The sequence below is a fragment of the Anabas testudineus genome, chromosome 2, assembly GCF_900324465.2.
Source record: "Anabas testudineus chromosome 2, fAnaTes1.2, whole genome shotgun sequence".
Taxonomy (NCBI): domain Eukaryota; kingdom Metazoa; phylum Chordata; class Actinopteri; order Anabantiformes; family Anabantidae; genus Anabas; species Anabas testudineus.
Window position 1 is genome coordinate 6250570 of NC_046611.1, and position 14736 is coordinate 6265305.

A 14736-nucleotide genomic window follows, 5' to 3' on the forward strand; every position below is an offset into this window, starting at 1 on the left:
CAAGTTATGATTTGTGTATAGATGATAAAATAAATAATAGAAATAAACTATTTATCATGTTAATAACCAAAACAACAATACAGAATGAAGATCGTACTCATTTATAATAACTGATGCATTAACATGTAAACATTAGAAAAGCTGCAGCTGCTTCATCCATAATAATTTATTTAACAAAATAACTCAGATTCAGGTTTAGTAAAAAGTAAAACTTATTCTTCTGAATTGTTGTATGTAAAGTAAACTTACTTGTAAATACTTTACTTACTTACTTTCTGCCTCTGTACTACAGCAACTTACAGTAAAGTTTTTTTATCATTAAACCAACCATCTTTTGCCTTTACTTATAAGATATAACATTAAAACTACTTGGTGGTTTTAATGTTGTGGTGAACAGAGCTCAGCAGGAGAAAACTGTAATAATCAACATGTGTCAGTCCATCACAGTTTACAGTGTGTTTCCATGTGGAGCTGCAGACCTGTGACAGTGAGCAGACTGAACTCTGATATGATAAGATAAGATAAGATAAGATAAGATAGACTTTATTTATCCCATAATGGGGAAATTATTTTGTCTACAGCAACAAGGTGACATTAAATATCAGAGTATAGAGGAATAGAAGAACAGTATAGAGTGGACAGCATCAGTATTAACTCCACAAAAAAAAAAAAAAAAACGTAAAAAATAAAACATAAAAACCATAAGATCAAGTAAATCAAGCAAAAATTTTTAAGTAAAGTGTCAAGTAAAATCTTTAACTTACACGACAATTAAATTACACACCAAACGACAAACAACAACAGCAACAACGAATGAAATACACCGCGTAGGTACATAGTGTGTTACTGTAGTACTGTGTTGTATAGTCTGATAGCTGGGGGAGGAATGACCTGCGGTAGCGCTACTTCTTGCACTCTGGGTGTAACAGTCTCGTCCTGAAGGAGCTGGTCAGAGCCTCTACAATTTGGTGCAGGCGGTGGGAGGGGTTATCCATGATGGCTGTTAGTTTAGCCAACATCCTCCTGTCCGCCACCTCCTTGATGGACTCCAGTGAGCAGCCCAGTCTGGTCTTGTCCTGCTGGTGTTTAGGACTGGTGGCTATTTTCACACCAGCCCACAAAGTCAGAGGACTGCTTGGTGCTGAGGTGTGAATAGCTGCTTTCCTGGACTGGAAAGGTGTGGAGAGGGGGGCTGGGCAGAATCAAATCTGTTAAAGAACAGGTTCAGTTCATTTGCCCAGACTTAGTCACCTGTGACCTGGCGACCATTTTGAGCTTTACCGTGGCCTGAGATGTGTTTTAGACCTCTCCACACATCACGGACGTTGTTCTGTTCCAGGCGATGCTCCAACTTCTTCCTGTAGCTGTCTTTGCAGGCCCTCTTCTTCTCATTTAGTAGGGCCTTCAGCTCAGGAGTGACCCAGGGCTTTTTTGGGAAGCACATCACTGTCTTTGTTGGCACAGTGCTTTCCACACAAAAATGTATGTAGTCCGTGCTGCAGTGTGTGAGACTATCAATGTTCTCCCCATGTGGACTGCAGAGAACGTCCCAGGCTGTGGTGTTAAAACAGTCCTTTAGTTGCTCTGTTGCTTCCTCAGTCCAGAGCTTCACCGTTTTAACCTGTGGTGTCTGCTGTTACACACTGGAGTGTAAGCAGGGGAGAGATGAACCAGTTTGTGGTCAGAGCGTCCTAAAGGAGGGAGGGGGGCAGAAGTATGTGCGTTCTTGACGTCAGAATATAGGAGGTCCAGAGTTTTATTGTCCCCTGTGTGTCAGTTTACATACTGGGAGAAGTTAAACAGGGTGGCACAGCACCCGCAGCCTTTCTTCTTTCCGCTCTGCGCCACGCTACGAACGGAAACCACGGAGTTCAGTGTGTCTTGGTTGAGCCACGTCTCGGTGACGCACAGCAGGCTGCTCCCCCGGTACCCGCGCTGCAGACGCGTTAGCGCCGTTAGCTCGTCCAGCTTGTTAGAGAGAGCGCGGACGTTTCCCATCATAACAGATGGTACATATGGCTTTTACCTCCGTCTTCTCCCCCGGCGTTTAACTCCAGCTCTGCAGCATCGTCTTTTTCTCCGTAAACAATTGAACTGCATCCTCAAGGCAGGATCAAAAAAGTCATAAAACAAAGTGCGAAAGTAATGAAGTGTGTGCCCTTTGTCGCAGGACTCCATATTGATTTATGTGAAAAGCAGAAAACACAAATAGGGTGGAAGAAAACATTAAAAAACACAAAAGGACAGAGCTGCTGAGACTTATAGCAACTGAACTCTGTTCACCAACACATTAAAACCACAGCTTCCGATTTTTTGTATAAAAACAGTTAAAAAAAAGTTACAGCAAAGCTGAAGATATTAATAACTCAGTTACTGCTTCTTTTACATTTCTCTGTGCATTTGTTTAGTGATTTTGTAGGAGAAGGAGCCCTGAGGACTGGGTCTAAAGACCCAGGTCTAACAGAAGCTGAACAGGTTTGTCTGCAGGTGGATTAATAACGAGGACAAATGGTTTACGTTAAAGGAAATTAATGTTAATTTAAAGCGTCAGAATGAGAAAAGAAAAATATACCGATAGAAAATACAATATAACATTATAACAGGCTACATGTGATCTCTTACCTTTGGTAAAGAATCCCAACATTAAAAGAAGATATAGGACTGAAGAGTTTGTCATCACTGCTTCATGTAGTGCTGAGTAGAAACGTCTCTGTGTATCGAGCGCTTCAGCACGTTTGTGATACTTCCTTTTTGAAACACGACTTTAAACCCTTTAAGTCACGTGTTTGTGACGTATTGTTTAACAAAACAAAAAAAAGTTGCTTCTTCAGTCTGAAGATAGTTGGTTAGAGACCACAGACACGATCATTTCTCACTGAGAACAGAAACCGATCAGGTTTGTCTACAGGTGAATTAATAACGAGGACAAATGACTTTCCTTAAGGGAAATTGATTTTTATTTAAAGCGTTAGCATGAGAATTGTATACAGTAATACAGTATACTTGTATTACAGACTACATCTGATCTCTTAACGTAGGGAAAAAATCCAAACATAAAAAGGAGATATAGGACTGAAGAGTTTGTCATCGCTGCTTCATGTGGAGCCAAAATTCAAGACCCACAGGTAATATTCATCAGATAGATCAAGATCTCAGAGGGGGGGTTGCCAGTAAAAACACTAATGTAAAAAGTCATCTGTAGATTAAAGACACTTATACTTATGTATTGTAAGTAATATAAACTGAATAACTCTGATGTTAAAAACAGTTGATGTTGTTCATCTTCTTATTTTACTCTATTTGTTTTATTAACTATAAACAGTGTCCCCTCTGTGCAGCAGTGGAACGATCCACTCCCACAGCACAAAGGTAACTTTTACTTTTGTTCTCACCTGTTTTAACTTACATAACAAACACAGAGCATGAGTAAGATAAAGATATAAATAAAAGTAACTGGTTCAGATTCAGTGTTAGAGGAAACACATTATCTCCATCACAGGCTGCTGTTTGTATCATGGCTGTTACAACTGCATGAAGGACATGAAGTCACACTAAATGTAGCAAATCAACATTTTACCTTAGATAGTAGTTAAAATAGAAAGTAGAAAAAAAATGGACATTGTCTGTTAAAATGCCTGCAATGGTCACTTTACAATGTAATACAGTCTAATACACAAGCTCTGCCATGAATTCGACTTTAATTAATTTATAATTTCTCAGTTGTGGTTAAAATGCTGTTATGACATATTTGATAAAACCTATCCACAATAAATAATTACCAAAAAGAAACACGGATACTATTACTAATTAGTTTTACCTTTTAAGATTAGTTATAGGACTGACACATAAATTCTGCATCAAACAAAACATGAACAGGACCAAACGCCTCTTAGTCAAAACTCCCTGTTTCAACAGTTATGTAGAATATTAACAGTTGGTTTATAAATTATTTACTTTGATTTTTACCTCCAGTCACTTCTTTGGAAATCTGCATAAAACGAGACATATTTGCAATAACAGCTGAAACCTGCTGTAACACTGAGGCACAGTTGTGAATAAACACACAATGTTAACATTTGGTTATTATTATATTATTGTTGTTGTTATTATTATTGTTATTAGTAGAACTGTCTGTACAAGACAATAGCAGTGATAATAATAACAGCATTTAAAGTTGTACTTTCTGAAAATATTAGGATGAAGTAATTGTAATGATTATGATGATTCATAAAAACTATCTGTATTTCATTCCCACTGAACATAAGACATAGAAGTTTTCATTTTGAGTCACTTAGTCACAGTGTCAAATGGTCCAAATACCACAATTTATTTATGTAAATAGTAAAAAAGCAACAAAATACAAACAGTGATCACACAAGATGTTATAAAAAGTAAAAAACTGAGACAGACTAGGTCTTGTAGAGTTAAACTGAGAGGTTAATGTTGTTTTAGTCTTAACTCTTCGGTTTCTACAGAAACATCAGTAACAGCAGCAAAATCAAGTAAATCCAGTTTCTACTGAACAGCAGCTTCAAGATCATCAGGACCTGGACGACTGAGAATCTCCACAGACGTTCACACTAACAGGAAATCTGGTCTCTGAAGCTGCAGTTTGATTCAGTCGGTTTTACCATGAGAACTAAACTCAGTCATTAGTGTCACATTGATCAAAGATAAGTTTTGTTGTTAGTGCTGAAATACTTTGATTCTCCACAGAAGTTTCCTGATCTAATTGTTTTCCTGGTTGACTACAACTCTCTGAGTCTTTTTGCTCTGGGTTGTCACTTATTTGACTTTTCTCAGTAGGTGTCCGCTTTCTGAGGTTGTTGGCCTGACTGTTTGAAGTTGTTCTAGTTTTATCATCTGAGGTGGTCTGATCGTTTTCCTGCATGTCTAATGGTGTACGCTCCTCTTCTTCAGCTGTGACCGGATCATTTTCCTGCTTGTTTACAGTTGTTCTGGTCCTGAAAATAAAATAAAATGTCATTTTACTTAATGTGAAACATAAATTAACTAAATATTCTGAACCGGTTATATAGATAAACATACTGACAGTGAGTCTGCAGTAAAGTTGAAGACTTTACTTTAAATATGTAGAAAACAGATTATCCAGGATTATAGATGAATAATATGTAGGTAAAGAGCTAAGCTGGAAGATAATGTGACAATAATCTAATAATACACATGAGTTATATATGAGTGTATTTGTTTTAGAATGAGGCGTCTCACTCTTTAAGATCAATTCAATCTGAACGAACATTAATCAGCTCTCACAGACTGAGTCACAGATATTACAACAACTCAAAAAGAAGAATAAAAGTCGTACCTTATAAAATACAGAACAATGAAGACCAATGATGAACCAAAGATCACAAACACAGTCAGTAAAACTGATCTGTTTCCTTTAAAGAAAAAGAGGAAACATGTTTAAAATTATAAACTCAACAATTATAAAGTAACAACAAGAACATTAACTTACTGAAGTCTCTGGTTTCAGACTCAGATTCTTCATCAGATCCTGGAAACAGAAATGTAACCATGAGAATGATGAAGAAAATAAAAAAGTATGAATCAGGATGTTTGGACGTGTTTCTCACCATCAGCAGACGTCGCTTTGACCTCAGGAATCATCACAAACACCTCTTTCTGAGGACCAGAGAGGACTCTCACTGCACATCCAACCTGGATGCTGTCACCATGGAAACCAGACGGCACAGCCGTGGTGTTGACGGTGACTGTAGCGTCGGTGTTGTTGACGGTCACCGTGTGGTAGTGAGACAAGTTGAGGTGTTGTTGTGAGACAGTCAGTGTTACTGTGGGAGCAGGTCGACCTGTGACTGAGCAGGACACAACTGACTCTTCAGGAGAGTTGGATTCTCTGACATGTAGAATGGGCTCATGCAGCTCTGTCAACACAAACATCACATCAACCCAGAGCTTACACACACAGCTGCTGCTGACATGAAGCTGGATTTAAACAGGAACATTTCACCAGTGATTCAGTCTGGTTCTTACCATAGAGCTGGAGGCAGGTTCTACCTGTTAGAGCACCATCAGGGTAACAGATAAACAAACACAGATAACAACCTTCATCCTGTTATATTTCTGATCACTATGGAGCAGTTCTTCAGTCCAACATCTCTAAACTTCACTTTATCTATAAAGTCTGAATTCACTCTTTGACCATAGTATTTGTTGTATGCGGCCATGTTCTTGTCCTGATCAGGTAAAATTTTCTGCCATGTGACTTGAAGAACGTCTTTAGACTCCATGAGTTGACAGCTGAAATGAGCCTCTTCTCCTACAGCTGCCATCACAGTCTGAAGAGTCTGGACCACAGATGTTAGACAAACATCTGTGTGAAGGAAGGAGAATGGAGGAAATGATGAGTTGAACTGTGCATGTTTATTATGTAACTTTGGCAGATTACTACTGATCCACATTGTGATATTTAATTTACTAAGCAGAACTAAGTATAGCAGGAACATTAATCTTAGTGATGGAAATGTTTTGAATATTTTGAACCTGCATGCAGGATTCACACAGTATAATGAACATTAATACTATCCATCCATCCATCCATTCCATTCTCATCCGCTTATCCGGGGCCAGGTCGCGGGGGGAGCAGCTTAAGCAGAGATGCCCAGACTTCCCTCTCCCTAGACACCTCCTCCAGCTCTTCCGGGGGGACACCGAGGCGTTCCCAGGCCAGCCGAGAGACATAGTCCCTCCAACGTGTCCTGGGTCTTCCCCGGGGCCTCCTCCCGGTGGGACAGGACCGGAAAACCTCCCCTACGAGGCGTCCCGGGGGCATCCGAAACAGATGCCCAAGCCACCTCAACTGGCCCCTCTCGATGCAGAAGAGCAGCGGCTCTACTCCGAGCTCCTCCCGGGTGACTGAGCTCCTCACCCTGTCACTAAGGGTGCGCCCAGCCACTCTACGGAGGAAACTCATTTCGGCCGCTTGTATCCGCGACCTTGTCCTTTCGGTCATGACCCAAAGCTCATGACCATAGGTGAGGGTGGGAACGTAGACTGACCGGTAAATCGAGAGCTTTGCCTTTCGGCTCAGCTCCTTTTTCACCACGACGGACCGGTACACCGACCGCATTACTGCTGCCGATGCACCAATCCGTCTGTCAATCTCACGCTCCCTTTTTCCCTCACTCGTGAACAAGACCCCAAGATACTTAAACTCCTCCACTTGAGGGAGGATCTCCCCCCCAACCTGGAGGGTGCAAGCCACCTTTTTCCGGTTGAGAACCATGGCCTCGGACTTGGAGGTGCTGATTCTCATCCCAGCCCCTTCACACTCGGCTGCAAACCGCCCCAGTGCCTGCTGGAGGTCCCGGTCTGATGAGGCCAACAGGACAACATCATCTGCAAAAAGCAGAGATGAAATCCTGTGATTCCCAAACCGGATTCCCTCCGACCCCTGGCTGCGCCTAGAAATCCTGTCCATAAAGGTAATGAACAGGATCGGTGACAAAGGGCAGCCCTGTCGGAGTCCAACATGCACCGGGAACAAGTCTGACTTACTACGGCAATGCGAACCAAGCTCCTACTCCGGTCATACAAGGACCGAATGGCCCTTAACAAAAGGTCCCGAATCCCGTATTCCCGGAGTACCCCCCACAGGATGCCACGAGGGACACGGTCGAACGCCTTCTCCAAGTCCACAAAACACATGTAGACTGGATGGGCGAACTCCCATGAACCCTCGAGCACCCTAGCGAGAGTATGGAGCTGGTCCAGTGTTCCACGGCCAGGACGAAAACCGCATTGTTCCTCCTGGATCCGAGGTTCGACTAGCGGCCTAACTCTCCTCTCCAGCACTCTGGAATAGACTTTCCCAGGGAGGCTGAGGAGTGTGATCCCCCTATAGTTGGAACACACCCTCCGGTCCCCCTTTTTAAAAAGAGGAACCACCACCCCGGTCTGCCAGTCCAGAGGTACTGTCCCCGATCTCCACGCGATGCTGCAAAGGCGTGTCAACCAAGACAGCCCTACAACATCCAGAGACTTAAGGTACTCGGGGCGAATTTCATCCACCCCTGGTGCCTTGCCACCGAGGAGCTTACTGACTACCTCGGTGACTTCGACCAGGGAAATGGATGAATCAACCTCCGAGTCCCCAGTCTCTGCTTCCTCAACAGAAGGCGTGACGACGGGGTTGAGGAGATCCTCAAAGTATTCCTTCCACCGTCCTACAACGTCCCCAGTCGAAGTCAGCAACTCCCCACCTCCACTGTAAACAGTATTGGCAGGAAACTGCTTTCCCCTTCTCAGGCGCCGGACGGTTTGCCAGAATTTCCTTGAGGCAGACCGATGGTCCTCCTCCATGGCCTCGCCGAACTTTTCCCAGGTCCGAGTTTTTGCCTCTGCGACCGCGCGGGCTGCGGCACGTTTGGCCTGCCGATACCCATCAGCTGCATCAGGAGTCCCACAGGCCAACCAGGCCTGATAAGACTCCTTCTTCAGCTTGACGGCTTCCCTTACTTCCGGTGTCCACCACCGAGTTCGGGGATTGCCGCCACGACAGGCACCAGAGACCTACGGCCACAGCTCCGAACAGCCGCATTGACAATGGAGGTGGAAAACATGGTCCACTCGGACTCAATGTCTCCAGACTCCCTCGGAACCTCATTAATACTATTAATAAAAAAAATATTTTTTATATAATCATATTGTTTGTACTGTAATAACAAATAACAAACTAAATTTCTGAATTTCAACAATGTTACGTATTTCCTGTAATGTTATAATAACCACTCCTGGCTTATCGCAACGAACAACTTTATTAACAGCGCTGCTAATGTGACCTATGGTATCATGTCTTCTGTCTGTCTCTTTTCTTTTCTTTTTGAATAACCACTCGGAGCTGCTCTGGATTATGGTAACAGCAGGTTTATTCAGCAACCTGTGTTGTGGGCAACCTGCCTCTATGCGCTCTGTCTGGAGAGACAGCACCATTATAGTTAGCTTACAGCTAACACAGCACCATTATAGTTAGCTTACAGCTAACACAGCACCATTATAGTTAGCTTACAGCTAACACAGCACCATTAGCTGTAAACAGTTAGCTGTAAGCTGACTGTAGCTAGCTGGAACAGTTAGCTGTAAGCAGTTACAGCAGTTACGGAGAAAACTGTAATGTGGTTTATGATTGACAGGGGAAGTAACAAGAAAAACGTTTTCCTCCGACTTGTTGTATGTAAAGTAAACCTACTAGAGAATAAAAATACTACTTATATAGACTACAGTATAATAGTATTACAGAGTACATCTGATCTCTTACCTTTGATAAAAAATCCCAACATAAAAAGAAGATATAGGACTGAAAAGTTTGTCATCGCTGCTTCATGTGCAGCAAAACATGCCCATGCGTTCAACAAGTCCCGTTCTATTTGGTACAGGCTTCGCTCTCGTCCCAAGACAGCGATAAACCCAAGAGCTGTCGCTTTATCCCGCGCGCATGCGCAGTCGTGAAGAATTCACGCCCACAACGTGGGCCTGAGGACTATGGCAAGCCATCATAGGACGCCTTCCCTCCTTGGACGCCGTTTATATAAATTAAATGGCTAACGATATACATCAAAAAAATAAACAACCATTATTCACCCGGGGCATCTGCGTATGCCTGTGCTGGACTCTACATAATAAAACGTGAAAATTACGCCCCAATTCCACCTGCCACTACAGCTCACCGGGAAGACCGGAGCACTGGAAAGCTGATAATAACGGGCTTGATTCCCAGTCAGTCCTTCTCAAATACTGTTATTCACCATTTTGCTTTTTTGTATAGGAATTGTGACAAAACCTGTAATTACATTGTTTATCAATGAATATTGCTATTGTTAACTTTTATTTTCCTCCTCATTTATATCTTTGCATCCTGTGACATTTTAAATAATACCATGTTTATGTTCTTTTTCTCAAACCTTCTATCTAACCCATGGTCAACTGGCAGCGTGTCGTTGGTGACTGCGCGATTCAACAGGTGTCGCTCATCACAGGACCATAAATTCTATTTTCCAATTAACTGCTGATAGGGTTTTTATACATGACACTGGGTTTTTACACTCTTCTCCTACATAAGAAGACATGTATCACATTTGTATACTTACAACTTGATTGTACATTCACATACGTATTTAAGTGACATACTATGTTAGACCCAGTATGCCAAAATAAAACATGTACCATACGGTCTCAACAAATTCACTCAGCTGTACAGCACTCTACAGACAAGTAAGAGTAATCAGTACGAAGTAAAAGCATTAAAGATGTTTATTGAATTGCTTGTAAAGAATAAAACATTTCAAAAGATATTAATATAGTTCCAAGCCTGTCAATTGAGAAACTACCTTTACAAACACCTGCTTTGATGTATTTCAAATGAAATGTTTGAAAGACTCATTGTCTCACTGTAACTCACTGTGTCCTAGACTCCAAAAAGGATATTAGGTCATTGCCTGCCACAATGTCTTGGATAATTTCATCCAGTTCAGAGTCTTGCATCTGGGCATAAAGTAACCTTCTGTAATAATAATAATAATAATAATAATAATAATAATAATAATAATAATAATAATAATAATAATAATAATAATAATGAAACTAGACCTACTGTCAGTAGAGATTACAGAATAAACAGTGACATCCGGTGGCTGTGCTTTGCAATTTCAACTTAAAATCTGCAGCAGAATTTAAATCACATTTGGGAATGAAGTGTTTATGATACTTTGGAGTTGATATACTTGTGTGGGTTGGATGAGTCTGTTATTGGGTTATTTATTATTTTGTATACAAAAATAAGCTGAAATTCATAATATATATGTTTTTATTTAGGGTTAACAGGTCATAACACTTTATTTATTTGATTTATAAGATTAAACAGTAAAGAAACTTCAAACCCATCAGGTTATAAGAGGTGAATGATGTATGATGATAAAGTTTAGATGCTGTTTACATCAGGTCAGACTGTTGGTTTATCAGCAACAACATCTTCAGGTTGGTTCTCAGGCACCAAGGAGTCCATGTTGGTGCTTTCTTAATCCTCCTCAGCTATTGTCTGTTGTCTGATCCGTCTGTTCTTCTTGTTCATTAATATTTGGGCCCTAAGGAAGAGAAAACATTATTACTGTACATCAAATATTTTTATTGTAATATATTTGCAAGTAAAAAAGACAAACGCGTTTTACTCATGAGTGTCTTCAGTTGTAGTTTGAGGTTTTTTTTCATCTTCTGTGTCAAACTGAAGGATTTAAGAACAATTAAACTAAACAAACATTCATCAGGTCCCACAGACAACACAGAAAGAAGGTTTTTAAAGATAGAGTACGTCTTCTTATGTCTTAGTATGAGGAGGACAGTGATGACTGCAGCAAGACACCCGAAGGTCACTACAATAGAAAATACAGAGGAGGAAAAACTGTTCAAGAAGATTAGAGTGAGTGTGAATACAGATATTAAACAAGTTGAACAGTAACTTACTGACATACTTGTTTTGTTCATGTGATGATCTAGATCCTTTGGATGCTTTAATAAAACCTGGAAACAGAAATGTAACCATGAGAATGATGAAGAAAATAAAAAAGTATGAATCACGATGTTTGGACGTGTTTCTCACCATCAGCAGCTGGACATTTCCTTCACAATATTGACGACAAGGTGACTTGTAAACAGACACTTTCCTTCTCTGTTCACATCAGGGTGGAGACGCTGTTGTTCTGTCCAGTGTCATCAAGTCTCCACTTTAACTCTGAAGTCAGGATTCACTCTCTGACCAGACTATTTACCGTTTCCTGTCATGTGACCTAAACAGGCTTCATCTACGACTGTTTTATCACAGTCTGCTGTGTTTGTTTCACTGCTGTTAAACCAGCATGGAGGAAATGAAAAGCAACAATCTGTAATCTGTAACAGATTATTACTGATCGACACTGTGAGATGTAATTTAAAAAGTAACGAGTCAGAGCTGAAGCCTGCACAGATTAATGTACAATATAAGGATTTGATGTCTGTTATTGCCATTGTTAATGTCTATAGAAGAGGAGTAACACTTTTAAGTAGCACTTTCTGTAGACTGAAAAGAAAGAAAATGTTTTATTACATACAAAGTCTAAATGAATCTCACATTTTATTACAGAACAATCAAAACGTGATAAATACATTTATATATTGACTCACTTGACAAAAATCAACAAAATATTACACTTTAATTTACATCTACTGTACTTGTTAGAAAGAATAAGGCACAGCAAGGTACATATACAGATATACACAATCAAAACTTCACTGTATCATTAACTAAAGTATTTTTTACCATTAATAAATAAGTCACATCTTCAAGTCACTGATGTTGTTCCAAAAATTAAATTATAAACATAAACAACTATTAACAATAATTCATTTTAATTTTGGAGTTTTTTAAAGTAAAAAAATATAAACATATATACAATCTATAAAAATGTTATAAAAATGGAGGAAGGTAAAGAAAATTAAACCCACGTTTTTAATTTGCTGATATCCTCTATGAACTCACTGAGAGGTGAATGTTGTACATCAGCTGAACTTTCAGGTTTTTCTCAGCAGCTCAGTGACGTCTCTTCTCTCAAGCTGTGGTTCAGTTTGTGTGTCTGTCTCATCACTGACACCACAGTTAACTGAACAGTTAACATTGGTCAAAATTAAGTCTTCTAGTTGTTGAAGGTGACGACTTTTTGTTGTTGCTTTCATGGGTTTTCTCAGGAGGTGTCGGTTTTCTGAGCTCAGTTTCCTGTTTGACCAGAGGTGTCCTCTGTCCTCCTTCTGACATGATCTGATTTTTGACTGATGGTGCTTGAGTCCTTAAAAGAAAAACAAAACACTGTATTGTACACAACAATAATCATAATGATAATATGTAGGTACAGAGTCAAAGTGGAAAACAGAAAATCTGACAAAAACAGAAAGTTAAAGAGATACCTGTTCTTATATTTTAGAATAAACAGGACGGTGACAACTGCAGCAAAACAACCACAGATCACAACCACAGACAAAACGACTAATGTCCAACCTTTGACAAAAAGAAAAAAATGTTAATGATACAAACAACAACTATATATCAGCAACACAGTGAATGTGAAGACTGACTAGAAACCACCTGAACATTAACTTACTGAAGTCTCTGTTTTCAGACTCAGATTCTTCATCAGATCCTGGAAACAGAAATGTAACCATGAGAATGATGAAGAAAATAAAAAAGTATGAATCAGGATGTTTGGACGTGTTTCTCACCATCAGCAGACGTCGCTTTGACCTCAGGAATCATCACAAACACCTCTTTCTGAGGACCAGAGAGGACTCTCACTGCACATCCAACCTGGATGCTGTCACCATGGAAACCAGACAGCACCGCCGTGGTGTTGACGGTGACTGTAGCGTCGGTGTTGTTGACGGTCACCGTGTGGTAGTGAGACAAGTTGAGGTGTTGTTGTGAGACAGTCAGTGTTACTGTGGGAGCAGGTCGACCTGTGACTGAGCAGGACACAACTGACTCTTCAGGAGAGTTGGATTCTCTGACATGTAGAATGGGCTCATGCAGCTCTGTCAACACAAACATCACATCAACCCAGAGCTTACACACACAGCTGCTGCTGACATGAAGCTGGATTTAAACAGGAACATTTCACCAATGATTCAGTCTGGTTCTTACCATAGAGCTGGAGGCAGGTTCTACCTGTTAGAGCACCATCAGGGTAACAGTCAAACAAACACAGATAACAACCTTCATCCTGTTCTGTTATATTTCTCATCACTATGGAGCAGTTCTTCAGTCCAACATCTTTAAACTTCACTTTATCTCTAAAGTCTGAATTCACTCTTTGACCAAAGTATTTGTTGTATACGGCCATATTCTTGTCATGATCAGGTAAAATTTTCTGCCATGTGACTTGACGAACATCTTTAGAGTCCATGAGCTGACAGCTGAAATGAGCCTCTTCTCCTACAGCTGCCATCACAGTCTGAAGAGTCTGGACCTCAGATGTTAGAGAAACATCTGTATGGAGGAAGGAGAAAGGAGGAAATGATGAGTTGTGGTTTGTAACAGACTCACTACTGAACAGTGTTTAATAAGCAGCTACAAGTCAGACATAAAATCAGAGGAGCTACAGAATATAGTGGAACTTTGGTTTTAGTACACATTATTTTTCGGCTGATATTAATTAATTCATACTACTGATTTAAGTTATTTTTTATTATTATTATTATTATTATTATTATTATTATTATTATTATTATTATATACTAATATTATGTAATAATACTATATTATTATATAGTATTTATTTTGCTTTTAAAATGTTATATTTCATGATCACAATTATTATTAATTAAAGTATTATTTATGATTATAATATTTTGTTTCTTTATGAATTACAGCACTTTATTATTTTATTTACATTTACATGTGTCATATTTAAGAAGCTTAGTAAGTTCCCTTGAACAGTAAAATTAGATCCCATCTGTTTCACAGGGGACTGATTTGAGTGCAGTTATGAATCCCTGAAATATAAAGTAGAAATAAACTAACCTACTGTGTTGGTGTTTATTAAAGAAGATTATACCAAGAAACTTAGAAAGAGTAAGAATAATATAAAAGTTCACATACAGACCAGTAATGTTATTATTAAACCAGTTTTAAATAAACTATTCACATCAGGTACTTTGAAACTAGGTAAAACATTTAAT

General features: G+C 39.8%; 2 protein-coding genes across 2 annotated transcripts in view; both read right to left on the reverse strand.

The window, feature by feature from the left end:
• The window catches only part of LOC113163462 (nectin-1-like), a 31061-nt gene extending 28340 nt beyond the window's left edge, over positions 1-2721 (reverse strand). The window contains exon 1 of the mRNA XM_026362107.1: positions 2623-2721. Coding sequence (XP_026217892.1) covers positions 2623-2677 — 55 coding nt within the window. The 5' untranslated portion in view covers positions 2678-2721. The remainder of the gene's footprint in view (positions 1-2622) is intronic.
• LOC113163461 (OX-2 membrane glycoprotein-like) overlaps positions 1-14736 on the reverse strand; it is a 60534-nt gene that overhangs the window by 11317 nt on the left and 34481 nt on the right. The gene's annotated exons all lie outside the window — the stretch shown is intronic.